Genomic DNA, 16,187 nt, shown 5'->3' with positions numbered 1-16,187 from the left:
GAAGTGGGTCCACAAGACCCGACCAAATAAGGTCAAACAATTTTGGCCTTCAATGAAGCTATCATAATTCGATTAGATTTCTAGTAACACGGACTTAGATAAGCTGTTTAAAAAGGTTAGGCACCCACAAAGTCCTTGAAAGTCCTGGTAACGCATTCTTGTCCTGTCTTCAGGATGAAAGGGACAGAGAAAATAAATCACAGCCAATTCAAACTGTAAACGGAAAGCATTTTATTTGTATCATATTTATATTATATCATCATAATATATTAATTATTGTAATGTAACTCAACTGCAGGCACATAAGTTCTGAACACCACGGTCAAGTATTTTGCGATGTCGTGGTTACTGCACGAGTCAGAATAAAAAAAATCAAAACATTCCAAAGCCTTATGTTTAATTTTGAGCTATTTTTTAAAAAAAAATCAATATCATCCGAATGCAATTTATTTATCCTCAATATTAAGCATAAAATAGGCTATTACTAAAGCTTTCATGAAGAACTATATTTATTAAGAATTATTTAGTGGCTATTTGCCACAGGCAATTTCTTCCTCGCTGATTTTATAAAGCAATAAAGACTTATAGCCTTGTTTAAATAACGCGCGCGCTTTAGAGCATTGCACATCCTCAGAGACCCAGGGGCTAGAAGTTAGCAAGCCCCTGAGTCTCTGACAATGGAGCATTACATAGCTATCTACAAATATAAACAATTCAAAAAGCTATTATTATGAGCTGCTACATGAAAAAAAAATAGAAAGTTGTAACCCAAATATCTGCTACTGTATTATCAAAAATTGATGATATTATCAAAACAAAAATAGAAATCATTTGTTTCAAAAATTAATGATTCAGTAAATGAAATGCTAAGTGTAACCTTTTCTCTCCAGTAAAAACTCAAGATGTTGATTTTGCTGAATTTATCAGGTCTTGGTTTCTTATAACCTGGCTACTTGAATTTGTTTCAAAAGGGTAGGGAGATGTTAATTATGATCACCACTAAGGACTTGAGTAAAAGAAGTGAAGTCAGTATCAGAAAAAGCCTACTAAGTAATGAATACTAGTTTCCTGATAATCGCTCATATCTTGCATTCATCTATTCTTGTATGCATTTTTACTAAATACGTAAACATTACAAAAGCTTAAAATAATTTTAACAATGGAAGATCCAGGGGGGACACCTTTTCTGTTGAAAAGTGAGGCTCAAGGGACGAAAACATTTTTTCAGTTGGGTATTTTTGTTAATCAAGCCCTCCAGTGTTTTACTCACCCTGCTCCCAAGCATTTTACTCTGGGACCCACCTTGTAGGAATGTCTGGATCCACCAATGCTTGACTACCCTAGTATATATATGGTGAATAGAACTTTTGTTGAGGTTGTTGAGTTAATCCGTAATTAGAGCGGTTTTCACTTGAGTGTCAAAATAATTCATGTTTGCTTAGTGACTCATGTCACATTCTTTCAGCCGTGAAACCAAAACCAAAAACCAATCATGACTTGCTTGCATGCATTTTACAGCACTTGTTTTGTTTGGTTCACTAGATTGTCTGTACCCTTTTTGATTACTTGGGTTTTGGTTTTACAACATTCAATTGAAAATTGCTCTAAGTCATACTCACTCTGGTAATAACTTTCACTTTAAGTTAAAGAAATAAAGAGAAGAAATTTAAAAAAAAAACCTACCTAGAATGCGAAGTGTTACTGTTACCATAAATACAGTAGCTATTCATAAAAAAACAATGGTTACAAATCAATTGCAATAAATTATTATATTATAAATGTTTCATTCAATTATCATAATTTTAATAGTTTATAATAAATTATGCTAAATAGTAGTTATTGTCCTATTAATTCACAGTTGTTAAAGTGTGTATCGAGGTTCTGTAGGCCCATCAGTCACGGTACAATATTTGACTCCACTAGGGAGGTCAGGAGGCTGACGAGCAAATATCACTCTGATGTCAGTGTGAAGATACAGTCTTCCAGACTTGGAACTAACAAATCTGAAACAGAAATAAACACTTTGTGGTAAAGCCCTTGTTAACATTGCATGTTTCTATGGCTGAATACATTTATATTCATGTAAATATGTATGCTGTGGTTCAATTTACCCTTGGTACAATTTTTTCTTTGTTCTGGTGTATGGTCATGTATGATAATTAATGAATATAAAACAAAGGAAATTTTATATCCAGGTCAGATTGTACCAAGGGTTAAAAAATTGAACCACAACATACATAATATATATTGTGCGGCCTCAAGCCAAGTGACGCATACTGCCAGAGCTTATCCCGGTTTCAATAGCATTAAGCAGCTAGGAATATTTCTACTCCCCCCTGGATGGGGTGCTAGTCTATTGCAGGGTACCCCCCTCCCCCCTGGGCAGCATTATTTTGCCAGTACCCATTTATACACCTGGGTGGAGAGAGGCACTATTCTCATTCATAATTATGACGCAGAATTCAGAAGTGCTTGGATTACATAACCCTGTTTGTTTATAGATACTTGCGTTAGGTAATGCTTAATCACCACACATGCACAATCGTCGTATTTAAAGATCCCTTTAGTTTCGGCGCCTTTCGAAAGAGATACACAACCTGGGAAGTCCGGGCGAATTTTTGACGCCGGACAGTGAGCGGCATAATTAATGAGTGAGAATGGTATACTATGACAGTAAAGTGTCTTGCCCAAGAACACGCCCAAGATCCCTGCCAGAGCTCAAACTCGGAACGTCTAACCATTAGGTCACTGCACCTCAATATGACCCATATATATTCAACATGTAAATTTTATAAAATAAATGTTTATATGCATTTAGCACAAACGCTGTGTGAGACTGAATTAAGGGATCTATAGAAAGACCTGCATCAATTAGGTGATATCCCATGTATCTGAGTTCACAACCCAACCAAAGAACTGAGGTTTAGGGAAAAAAAACAACAAAAGGAATCACGCTTCCTTGTCACGCCCTGGGATGCATGAGGCCTCACAGCAAGGATTAGGGTAAATAAATAATTTCTTTTGTTTGCTATAACAAGGTTTTGTTATATCAGGGTTCATTTTATATTTTATTATTCCTGGGACAAAGAACATTGTTCGTTATACTGTTAAGGACTTCATTATATAGCTCTAGGTTCCTAAATTGAGGCTCCACTGTAGTAGAAGGTTTTGTAAGAAATCTTACCTCAAATGAATTAAATAATGAAAGGAATTTTGACCCTGCAATGACAACAATAACGAACAATTATATTTAAATTATATCTACTGCTACTATTGATAAATTCGTTAATCACAAATCCAGGTTTTATGTTAATTTAATTGTATAACAACATAATTAAATAAATGCTAAAACTAAAAGGCCTGTAGCAGACTGACAATGGTATACTGGTATATTGCAATGAAACTGTGGATTGCAGTAAAAGGTCAGAAAAAGGTCAGAAAAGGAAACAAAAAAACATTAAGATGACAACAAAACATTAGTGCAGTGTAGGGTCTTACAAACAGGCAAATTATAAAGGAGTACACCTCAGTACCTCATCTGATTGACAAGCATGTCTCCATACAGAAAATGTTCTTTGCCGTAGAAATGTCTGTGCTTTAGGAGGCATATCACTGAAGTCATACAGCACAACAAACATTTTAACAACAGTTTTGTTTGGGTTGAACAAAGTCTGAAATCACACCAAAACAAAATAGGTTAATACACTATAAAATTGCCATCCAGAGAGAGAAGCAATAAAACTAGCAATGATTTTAAAAATGGACCTGTAACCAGGTGGTTGATTCATTAAGAAATAAGAACGTTACTCTGGTTAAAAATTTTGTAGTAAAATGTTCGTAAAATATCTACAATGTCCCAACGTTTCGGCTTAAACTAAAGCCTTCATCAGGGGAAAGTGATAAGTGAATACAAAAAGCACGTTCTTATATAATATGCAAATCGAGAGCTAATGTTTGTCCCTAAAGGCTAAATTTAGAAATTTCTAAATTTAGCCTTTAGGGACAAACATTAGCTCTCGATTTGCATATTATATAAGAACGTGCTTTTTGTATTCACTTATCACTTTCCCCTGATGAAGGCTTTAGTTTAAGCCGAAACGTTGGGACATTGTAGATATTTTACGAACATTTTACTACAAAATTTTTAACCAGAGTAACGTTCTTATTTCTTAATAAAACTAGCAATTTCATTACTACATTTATTTAGCTGCCTTAAATGTACTACAGCACAGTGAGTTAAGGTCATTGCCCTGTATTGCATTGCGCATCCTTACTGCGCAGTATTTTATGGGTAATAAGCGAAACAAAATGGCGGCTTTTTTCTATGTGGCTTAGTTCTTATTTCTTAATAAAACTAGCAATTTCATTACTACATTTATTTAGCTGCCTTAAATGTACTACAGCACAGTGAGTTAAGGTCATTGCCCTGTATTGCATTGCGCATCCTTACTGCGCAGTATTTTATGGGTAATAAGCGAAACAAAATGGCGGCTTTTTTCTATGTGGCTTAGTCCGCGAGAGAAGTAAATTGTCGCTTTCTCGTAAACGAGTCTGGTGACCTATCAATTTTTTCTCATATTCTGGGTGTAGCGATCAAATTCTTTCTGTAAAATGAAAACAGATCAATTCTTGTGTTTGAAAAATAAATTATCACTAAAAACGTGTACTTTGCTAGTACTCGCAGAGGAATTTTAAAGGAATTATATGGAATATACAAGGTCTTCCTGCTCCTAAACGAATCTGGTGACCCTCCTTTTTTATTTCAAAATTTAAGTTTCCTTAAAGTAATAAACCAGTAGGCGAAGTTTGGTTAAAAAATTGTGTTCAGTTCTATTTCAGGGCAATGACCTTAAGCCATATTGTGGTTGTCCAACCAGGTTACCCTAAATCCCTCTTAAGCAGACAGCTCCCTACGTCGACAGACAGATCTAGTGTCTAAGAGTTTCTCATTTTACATTATTCACCTCGAATAGGCAGCTTGCTAATTATGGGAAGTCAAATTAATGAAACGTAACTTAATGCTTAGAAGAAATAAAAATAATGTTTCCTGTCATTGTTGTTGTTGAGTCAAGCTGGATGACTGAACTGATCATGAGTGAACAATACATTTTGTATTCTGTGCTGTTGTGGATTGTAGTAACACTTCATACTTACAAGCTGTACAGTTCCCTTGGTTGGTACATGGTAGCCTTTCCGACTGATTTGTGGATCATCCAGACTTATGTAGCCCTACAGTTCACATAGCAAACAATTATTTACAAATTGAATGTTATCGTTGTGTACATGTACTGAGATACAGGTAGTACCTCCTCGCCTCCTTCGAACCCCCTTTGGAGGTCAATGATGGAGGACTGAAAACACAAACTGTTGATTTTCAGATTTAAGCAAATAGTTGGGGAATGGAAAACAAACTTTGAGTGTTGCAGCTTTTAAATTACCCAGCAAGAAAACGCTAAAAGTATCGGGAAAGTATTAAATTGTTAGGAGAATGGATCCTAGTGACCTAGTATTATATGTATTTAAAATAATCCCATCGTTGAAAAAATATTTCCTTAACAGGCGTTCGGGATTTCATAAATGGAGTATCAATAGACGAAATGCGGTGATTACAATAATTTTCGGGGGACCCAGGTGATACGTGTATTTAGTGCATATTGACGCTTTGACGCGGCTTTTAGTACATTGACGGTGGAGCCGGGGGGTGGGGGCTAATTAACCTTTTACCCTGAGATGCCTTTGCAGCACACGTCAAGCTTTTGTAAAACGTTTAGTGTACTAAGCCGGTATGTATGTATGAATGTATCAAGTTAACAAAATGCCAGAAATATTGTTGTTATGACTAAAAATACGTGTTATTTTACACTTTGACAGTTTGAAATATTGACGTGCACAATGCTGAAAATAGCATTTTCCGGCTGAAAATAGATTTCAAAATATTCTGGGAGGACATGCCCCCAGACCCCCCTAGAAGCTCGCGCCTTCGGTGCTCATATTATATAACCCCCCCTTAAAAAATATTCCTGTAAATACGAACACCCTTCCAAAAACCTCTGCTACGCGCCTGGCCGGATCAACACATATTTTGTCTAGTGGTCACCTCCCAAAAGTCCCCTCAATCTCCTGCCTCCCTCCCCCAAACTGTACAATGTAAACTTCCCTGCCCCTTCACAAATTCTCATTTTTTTTTCTAGAAGCCCCCCTCCCAGCCAGTGAAGGTCTAAATATCAAGACCAATTTAATTCAACAAGAAGCTACTTAGTAGCTCAAAACCGGGTGGTTAATGTTTAACCACTCTTTTAGCTAACAAGAAAGCCTAAGGCTTTTAGACGTATACCCAGTAGCGTTTTATTTCCTTTTGTTGCTGTTCAACAAGAAGTGCGTTATGTTGAAGCGTTACATGCGATATACGATACTCGGCCGTCAGTATTAAAGGTCAAAGGCACTTTGATCGCTTTTGAAGACTTTGTAGATAGAGATATCAGAGTTGTTTTCGTTCTACATTTAAAACACATAATATATAACTTGATTCTTTCAATTATATGTCGTACTGGTCATTTCTAACTGAGCAGCAATTCTATTTTTGCGACAAAAAAACTAAAAAAAAAAACCGAAGGTAGATTATGAACCGGGGGACACCAAACCCCCACCCGGTTTATAATGCCTAGGATAAAACAGATATTAGGTTTCAGAATTTTGATGATGTCATGTACTGCATTTACATTTCAAAGCTATTACTCTTGAACGGCTTGCTGTTTTGTTACACACTAGGCAGAAGCTCACCAAATAAGGAGATGGAGCATTGTCGTCAGAGAGACTGAAGAAATATGCTTTGACAGGAAGCGTGACGTGAGCAGGACAGAAACAACCACTGGCACCTAACTCAGCTGTGAATCCCTGTGTATAGCAATAAAAGTACAAAGGAACCTTTAGTTAGTCTCAGGATAGAAATATTAACTTTCTCTGTTTAATATTATTACAGATCCAGACTTATTATCACAAGAATTCTATTAATTCATAACTAACTTTTATTTAATTTTGACAGTTGTCGCCATCTGGGTGAGTGAACTTTGTTATGAAATGCACCAAATATGTACCGTTTGTACTCAATCACCAAAAAGGACTGATTATGAGACACACATGCAGTTCTAAAGTTCATTGGTTGCACAGGTTATTGAAAATTTTGAACAACAAAACAAGTATGGCCTGTTATTTAGAAAGTAGACGTACATGGATATAAACTAAACATTACCTCAACAGTTCCTAATGGCTCCATTCTACCATTTAACACAGATTCCTGAAAAATGATGAAGAGAGATATAACATCACAAATAACCGTAACAGCAGTTTTATTGGTTCCCTTACATTTTGTCAGTAGCCATGGACATGATTGGCACCTAGCATACAATGCAGGGTTCTTGACAGAAGGCAGCACCTGAGGATTGATTGCTGCTTCCAGATTTACAGTTGCTTAGTTTGTGTTTTAGTTGCTTTTTTCGTTGGTTTGTTTTTATGGCCTATTCTGTGCTTGCATGAGTTGCTTTCAAATTACTCTTTCGTTTCTTACATGCTCACTGTCATTCAAATACAGTGGAACCCCGATATAACGATCTTCGATATAACGATATTCCCGATAATTATAACAATGAATATGTTATGTCCCGGCAATAGTAAAATGTATGGGACGGAACCCCGATATAACGATTCCTCGATATAACGATATAATTTTACTGCCCCCTTGGCATATCGTTATATCGGGGTTCCACTGTATACAGGGACACTGGCTTATCGTTGTGTATGATATGCAAACATCTACAAAGAGATTGTCATTTTAGTTCAGTCCAAGCCTTTACAGTCTGTATGTTCCAAAATGGCTTCAAGTGTCTTCACATGCAGAAAAATCTACGTTTCTTGCACAAAGCTATGTTCTGAAACCTTAGCTGATTTCCATCAACATCTCAGGTTTTGCCTGAAGAGCCTCCTAATTTACTACTGATCACCTCATCCTTCATGTGTCCTCGAGGCATTTAACTATTATATACTGAGGTCCATTAAAGAGTCTTACAAAAACTTGTGCAAGGCAGCAAGGCGTACGAGACAACTACAAATAAGGCTAACTGACAGAAGTGCTATGTAGGCTTATCGGAATGGATCACATGCCCTGCTGCCTCGCACTTTGTGACAACCCTCAATTATATGAAACCCTGACTAGAGTATCACTGTTCTTGTCACTACTCATGCCACCCACAGATTACCTCAAAGTTTCCAAGCAGACTCTGTGTTGTAGAAGCTGGTGCACTTTTACTGAGTATGGCCGTTAGGTCTCTGTTGCTTGACTTGTTTGGAAATCCACTGTGTTGTTGAAAAGATAAAATCATCATGTTTGATTTATTAAACTACATTGTTCAAATCAATTTTTAACTACACAAAGCCCTCGGTTGTATAGTGTGATTGTTCAGGTAAGAGAAGTTCTGAGAGAAGAACTGTTGTTGGTGACTGAAGTTTCGACAACCTGAGCGGAAGTCACCTTCAATTCAGAGTCAAGTGAAGAAAATCCACTAAGTTGTTGACTCTGAAGATGACTTCTGCTCAGGTTGTCAAGATGTCAGTCACCAACAGGTCTACTTATAACTTAGTTAACTCAGATTTATGATTTAATTGTACGAAGCATACTTTGCTAATTCTTTGTTATCATCCTCAATGTCCAAATCTGTAGCTGAGCGCCGAAGAGGGGCCTGACAATAAACAAAATTGCATACATTAAAAATCAGTTGAAAATAATTTGAACTCAGAGACTCAAAGGACAGTGCAGAATGCAATGGAGTCGACAATTGAAAGTATTGTTTTATGTTCGTGTTTATTTGCCTTATTTTTTTGCAATTAGATGCTGAAACACCACTTGTATTCCTTCCCGGGTTTTTGTTACGCTAATCTTTGCAAACGTAACACGATACTTCTGTTTTTTTGTAACAAGATACTTTGGTTGTTTTCCTTGAAAATGCCGTAACGTGACCTTTTGTTCGTTTGTCTCTTTTTTTTTGTTTCACGGCGAAATCGATGGCATTTGTCTTCCTTTCAATAATAAAGCCAATTATTTCACTTAAATTTAATTAAGTTGCGGATAAAACCGCACGAAAGACGTTTCTCAAAAAGTAAAGAGCAAATCTAGACAAAAAACATCTCTTTCGAAAGGTTTTTTAAAACGCAGTAAAGCTAGGATATTTGTTTCCTGGTTATCAGGATTTTCACGCCGAAAATCTCGGTGCAAGTTTTTGCATTCCTAATTTTGAAAGTGCTGTGAAAGTCTAAAAATCTAATTTAATTAATTTGCGGTTTTCACTTGGCGCCACGAAGTCTGCAGGAATCCAACAACAAACACGCAATACAAGCGATGTTTATGAGAGTTCCAGCAAAAAACGTATACTAAAGTGCGCATGCGTTTGGGGTAAAGTACGTTGCCCTAGAACGTCGAGTAGTATACCACAAGGAGAGCAAAGGGTTTTCTGAAACAAATATATACCTTTGAGATCTTCATATGAAAGTAACGTAGATGTGCTCCAGGTTTTACCTAGGGGTACGGTCAGGTGCTCCCCACCCCCACCCCCTCCACAAGGAATAATTAATTAATTGATATTAATTAATTAATTGACTATTAAAGTTTACACCATAGCGCTTTAGGGGTTTAGGGGTTTAGGGCTTTAGGGGTTTAGCGGACGACAGCCCCAACAAACCATCACAATAGTGCATTCTGCACTAAAAAAAGATACATTTAGAAAATGAGACTAACTTACTGGGCTGGATGAAACAGGCAGCCCTGTTCTTGAATTGAAGATTGGAAGAGTTCCTGCACCAACACGCCGGCTTTGAAGTGCTTGAAGGACTCCTTTGGGAATTGTGACATTTGCGGAGGTTTGACACTGATCTGAAAATTTCTTGTGATCACAGTTTTGCTAAAATTCAGCAAGTTAAAATCAGTTTCATTTTATTGTTAAAACGTTGTTTTGAAGAGCACATAATTATTATGGGGTGAAATTCATTAAAAGGCCACTTAGCTGGTGCATTTTCATTCTGAGCTTACATGTCAAATAAATGCATAACAGACTAACATAAGTAACCTTACCTGCTTTATTTCTAAATTGTGTGTAGGTTGATGTACATTGTTAATGCAGTTGTTTTGATTTGTTTGTCCGTGTAATTTGGCTCCAGCTGTTCCTTCACTAAGGCTGCGAATTTTCAAATAACTTCCTTTTAAACAGTCTTGAGAGATCTTTGGAGATATTAATAAATTCTGGTCACAGGTTCTTGCTACTTGCTCAACCAAAGTTCTACTTGTTGAAGGTTTTGAAAAGTCTTTAAAACTATTCTGTTTATTAGTAAGATTATTGTCATTTAATGTCTGTAAATGATGATTGGTTTCAAGTTCTTTGATGCACGATTTCTTCTTTAACGGAGAACTCAACAATTCATCATTCGAGTCCGCGGTCTTAGGCAAGTCTTTGCTTTCCTTGTTTTTCTGTTTGTGGCCAGCGCTAAGAAGATTGATCTTAGATGCCAGGATTTCATCAGTAAAGTTGTAGATGTCACATCTTGGTAAGGATTGAACACTGACACGCAGGACTCTGTTGCTATGAAGATTTGCCAATGGAAATACATGACAATCAGAATCTTTTGTAAAGCCAGCTTGGTGGTGATTCATCTCCAGTCTCACATATTCTGGCAACAATAAGTTAAGAAAATTGTAATTACTCAGTGCAGAATTAACTTGTAAGTGTAAAATTTGAAAAACAGTGTATTGTAAAATATTTTTAATTTTATTTTAAGGTGCAACTGACCCCTTAAACATGCCACCTTGCTTGTCAACCATCACCCTTCCCTTGAAGGCAGGTTTTGTAATTAAATTATGCCCAGGTAGATAACAAACAATATAAGCATCAGTTCCAACATTATTTTGTCCATTGGAGTACTGAGTTTAGTTTTTAGTTTTGAGTTAGAAATAAGTTTCCAAAAGTTGATGAACAAGTACATTGTACATCTACAGAGCTGTGAAGGTAAAAAGAAACATTTAACATGCAGTCTAAAATAGCTGTCTTGCTCGTAATAAAGAAAACTTAAGGTGACTCCAAAAATTACAATCTGGTGCTTTAAATCCAGTTTCCATGTTCTTTAAATCCACTAGGGACTGGTACTCATTAACAATCCTGGACACTTTGAGAGATAAGTAAACTTTTTCCTCAAGAACACAACAAAGTGACCCCACCCAGCGCTTAACCCAAACTAACTGACTTTTCCAACATGCTAACCATTACTGCCAAAATACATAATGCCTCTGTACATTATTTGTAAATTATCAGACCCTAAAATTTATACAGTCTGGAGAGTTGCCTGCCATCAACCTCGGTTATTAGATTAAGGTGCACGTGGACTATAAAGTTTGTGTGTAAGTCTCGTGTACTAGTTGCATCAGAATAATTTCATGTAGTTAATGCTGTAAATACTGACCTGTAGATGATGTGAGAAGGAATAGAACCTTTACTTCTGCTCAACCAAGCACTGAGCTGAGAAAAATGAATGTGTGACCTGATGGCTTGAATCAGCATGCTTCCACTACAGCCCTGAACAGCATCTGCCCTGTTGACAGGAGAAAAAAACCCACTGTTAACAAAAATCACTGGAATTACATGACTGCAATATTAACGACACAGAAACTGCTTGCGCATGTGACCATCTTTTGCAAGCATATATAACAGAGATGGATAAATTGGTGGGTACTTGTCACACGCATGAAGGACAGCCACATCCCCAAGGACCTCCTTTATGGAGGGTTGGCAGATCAAGGGAAAAGGCCAATAGCAAGATCGACCCCAGCAGCAATTCAAAGATGCAAATTATTTTATGCAACCTCAAAGCACTTGGCATCAACGTCAACACCTGGGAGGCAGTTGCTGCAGACAGATAGAGTTGCCTGGAAACTTGAAGTGCAAAAGTGACCCACCCAGTTTGAAACTGAGCTGATGCAGAAAGCTGAAGAGAAATGACTCCTCAGGAAGGCCCAGCCTCCAGCTAAGAGATAGCCTCTGTCATGTTTAAGCTTGCATAAATTAGAATACATTATGTTGCACGTGACCAGTTGTGTTGTTGAATAAACAATTCAAGATGTCGCTGTGTGCGTCCGAGTCTTAGTGACAAACATTACAGCCTCAGCTTTCACCTGAACGCACTTGCGGCAGGGGCTGTCACTCCTGCATCGGACTCCACCTGTAGTCACAACAGACATTGTTCCCAGTCAGACACCCAATCCCTGTAGCCAGACAGCAGTTGGGCATGTGGATGTATCCATGGTAACCCTGCAAGCGATCACCACCAAAGACACCATCACACTGAACCAGTCAATGGAAAACTTACTAAGCCAGATACTAACCAAAGGGCAGAGAGGGAAAAAGTTGATAATTTGGCTGGCAAAATGGCCATAATAATTATTGAATGCCAGTAAGGCAATAGCAAGCAAATGTGAATGCAAACCATGAGGTGCTCCCAGCAGTGGGCTCAAAGGTCACAAGGAGGGGGAACTGCTGACTGGCATTGTCTTGAAGTTAACCTTGCCTAAATTACAATAAGCTACATGTAAATTCAACAGTTACAATTATTTATACCCAGTGAGAGCAGTATAGCTTACCCATCAACTGCTTCAACTGTCCATCTTTCTAGTAAAATCAAACTGTTATCATCAGGTGCTTGTGTCAGTACAGTTATGACCATGGGTGAGCTGTTCTGCCACAATACATTCATCTTTTCTTTCCTTTCAAATACTTTCTGACACTAGAAAAATACAAAAATCCACAAAATTAATGTATTCGAAAAATAGCAAATGCCCATAAGCATCTAATTATCCCGTAGTTCAAGGTACATGAATCAACTTGAAGATAAAAATTTGAACAAAGCTTAGTCTGTACAACAGATTTTTAACCCATAACAAATGTCACAAATGTTTGCGATTCCTGGGCATATGCTCTACGAGCTATGCACTTACTGGGAGCTACAAGTAGTCAACGTCAAGACAGCAGACTAGTCAAGTTCTACAATTTAGTTTCATGTACCTAAACTGTATTTATTTTTTATTAACTTATTTTTTCTGAGTTCTATAAATTTTATACCCAGCCTGAATTTTTCAGGCTTTATTTTCAACTGCTTAAATAACAATAAAATTCTCTTTTGATCAACTGATCAGTCAGTCAGTAGACTTTTTAAAGTTACAGCACACTTACATTATAGTCCCGTTGAGGGTCACACACATGAGGAGCCACACTAAACAGAGACAGACAGTGAGGCCCTTCAACCCTTCCCTTGTCGGAGTGCTGGGGTGTCCGTCCTTCCACTATAAGCATTCCTATGTGAACAAAGAAGTCTCTGGCTTGCATCTCGCACTCCATCTCCTCTGCAACCTCACTTTCTGGCCCTGTTAGAACTAGCAAACAATGAACTTTATTTTACTTATTTGCAAAATGTGTACTTCAACTTACTTTCGTTGAATAATATTAAATAATCGTTAAAATACAGCCTTGAAATCTTAGGAATGTATATACCTCCAAGAACCAGCTCCCTGCTTATTCCACCAAATGAAAGAGAGCTTATTACAGGCAAAGATATCAACTTCAATTTAGATGGAACAGCTTTAAGCTGATATTGAAACAAAAAAAAAATAGCCAGAGAATATTTTTTCAAGCCCTGCTTTTTCCACTAATTTTTAAAGCAAGGACAACACAACACATTTTCATGGCTTGACCAGTCAGAACCTGTCTACGTTATCCCACTGAGTGGCAGCCAAATTGTGTAGATGTATCATGTGGATCCTTACATAATTTTCCGCCTTTATTTTAACTATCTATTTATTTCCCTGAAAAAATCTAATGGATTTTGACATTTACCTAACGCTGTTGGAGACCAAAATCTGCTTAGCATAGCAAAATACGACAGAAATAGGGATTGATGGAAATAAGGCCAAAAGTCTAGTCCCTGTTTGAAAATTGAACCATACATGTATGCTAATGATTTTGACCTTTGTCCCAACATAGAGGCTCTCTTATCTGGGATTACAGGCCCGTAGGGTGGATTCTATTAAAGGGGGTTCTTTTATTTTTGGGAGGTATTTTTTAGCGCCGGAGGCACTAACACGAGCGCCGAAGGCACGAGCCCCCCCCCCCCCCCCAGGAAATTTTGCAAATTTAGGTTCTTTCAAGTGCCATTTACTGCATTTTGACATCATTCTGAGGTGGGATGCATTTTCCTTAAATATTTACTCGTCGGAAAGAAATTTTCATTCTAAAAATATTCTTAAAAGTTAAGAAATGAGTGTGTGCATTTAGACATCTTGAAAATTTGGTTTCTGACAAATGCGCATGCTTGCTTATCCAGACAACTAACTGCTAGTTCTGATTGCCGCGGGCGCCACGACGAGGATGGAAAGCAAGACGAACATCAATTAACGAGGCCTTCCAAGGGGTTGTCTGAGATTGCTATGTCCCTCATTTTTAACCCACCAGTCGCTTATTTGGTGAGGGAAACGTTGTCGCTGTCCCAAATATACATCCTTTTAGTGCTAGTTTCTGTTGCTTGTCGTTGCTCTTGAACAAGATTGTCACTACTTTTTAGCAATTTTGGAGCAATGTCGCCTGTTGCCAAAACTCCTTGGAAGGCCTCATTAACCAATCCAAAAGATTAGAACTTCTCATTATAGTGTCAAAATGTTGAGGCTACCTCCGATAATCCTGGCAAGGAATGTACAGTCGTCCGTGTTATCGACCGGCCACAGTCTTTTGACTGTTTTGTGTAATTTTTTTTATCTTTTCAACCCCCCCAAAATGCCGACTTCAACAATTTTAGGGGGTTCGTTCGAACCCCTCGAACCCCCCCACCCTACGGGCCTGGATTATATGTTTTTTTCCTCAGAGTCCTTATCAATTTATATATTTGTATCTTCTGGAATTTATCTTGTAATTTTATTATTTTCTTATAAATGATTTTTCATGGATGTATGTCCTGACATGTACATGGATAATTGAGAACATTTTACAATGTAGTGTTATCTGTTTTCAAAGGCGTATGACTCATGTATGCATAATACAAACCAGACATCACAATATATATAAGCTACATTCTAATTAATGGTCTGTCTTCATGCAAGTTTTATATCACTGATGACTGCAGCTTCTTTATTTTTTTTCTTAATAAAGAGCACTGTTCTATCCAGAAACTAGAGCTGCCAAAATCAAAATAAAGTGTATTATATAACCCCCAAACGGCCTTATGTATGTTAAAAGCTTAACACAAGCGAGCAAACATACACTTTACAGGATGAAGAATATTTCATGCAAGAAAACATGCTTGTACCTGCAGATTTGCATAACGACATAGTTTATATTCAAGGGAAGTGCTACTCTAGTAACCTAACAGTGCCATGCTAGACTCAAACTGCAGTGTGATTTAATGGCTCGCTGTATGTACACAAATCTGACGGGAGTAAGCTTAATTGGTTGCGAACACAACACATCAATAAACTTCGGGTTTTCCTAAGAAGAAATTTACATAAGCTTCAGGTCGAATGTTCTCACCACTGGTGAATCGTTCGAATATAAAATGACTTTGTAAAACTAATACAGCTTACCTTATAAATGCCATAAATTTTTACAGAAGATTTGGCGTTAAAGTGCATTAAAAAGAGGCAAATCTAGCTTCAACATTCATGTAAAAACACGTCAGCAATTGCCCTGAAAATAGGAATACCATCACTCGCTTACCTTCGCCTGGCTTCATTGTCTTCCAAGAGTGTTAACTAAAGTAATGGCTTCATTTTGTTAATCTGCCCAGCGAAAACAAGGGCAAACGTAACGTTTTCTCATTTATACCGGCTTTAGAAGAAAATGAATTTTCAAATCGGCGATGAAAAAACTTTTCTGTTTTGCGCCCGAATATCATGGAGCCAAACAACTGATTTGAGTGGGTTTGAGAGATTTGATTGGCTCGCGTCACTGAGTAGATTCTGTCATCACAATAGCCAGTTCACGTGCCGGAAGTGGTGTTTGAAAAACAGCCAAAAATAGCAACACGTAAAGTTTGTTATTTGAGTTTTATTCGCACCAATAAATTGCAGTGAATAGCAAATGTTACCATGTCTTATAGAAAACCCCAGAGGGAAA

At 37.4% G+C, this 16,187-nt stretch overlaps 1 protein-coding gene across 1 annotated transcript; it reads right to left on the bottom strand.

Moving 5' to 3' along the window:
- Positions 1-211: 211 nt before the first annotated feature.
- Positions 212-15,999, bottom strand: LOC144644883 (atos homolog protein A-like). Its single transcript, XM_078504437.1, is given in 15 exon segments — positions 212-2,003; positions 3,185-3,219; positions 3,534-3,671; positions 5,155-5,229; positions 6,781-6,894; positions 7,250-7,294; positions 8,253-8,349; positions 8,671-8,732; positions 9,789-9,947; positions 10,118-10,675; positions 10,677-10,710; positions 11,497-11,625; positions 12,671-12,813; positions 13,260-13,459; positions 15,789-15,999. Coding segments are annotated over 15 exon segments (1,947 nt in total). The 5' UTR covers positions 15,805-15,999; the 3' UTR covers positions 212-1,861.
- Between the last annotated feature and the right edge of the window lie 188 nt (positions 16,000-16,187).

The sequence above is a fragment of the Oculina patagonica genome, chromosome 2 (assembly GCF_052425735.1).
Source record: "Oculina patagonica isolate OP01 chromosome 2, crgOcupat, whole genome shotgun sequence".
Taxonomy (NCBI): Eukaryota; Metazoa; Cnidaria; class Anthozoa; order Scleractinia; family Oculinidae; genus Oculina; species Oculina patagonica.
The sequence above is the reverse complement of the archived record's forward strand: the minus strand, read 5'-3'. Positions and strand labels throughout refer to the sequence as shown.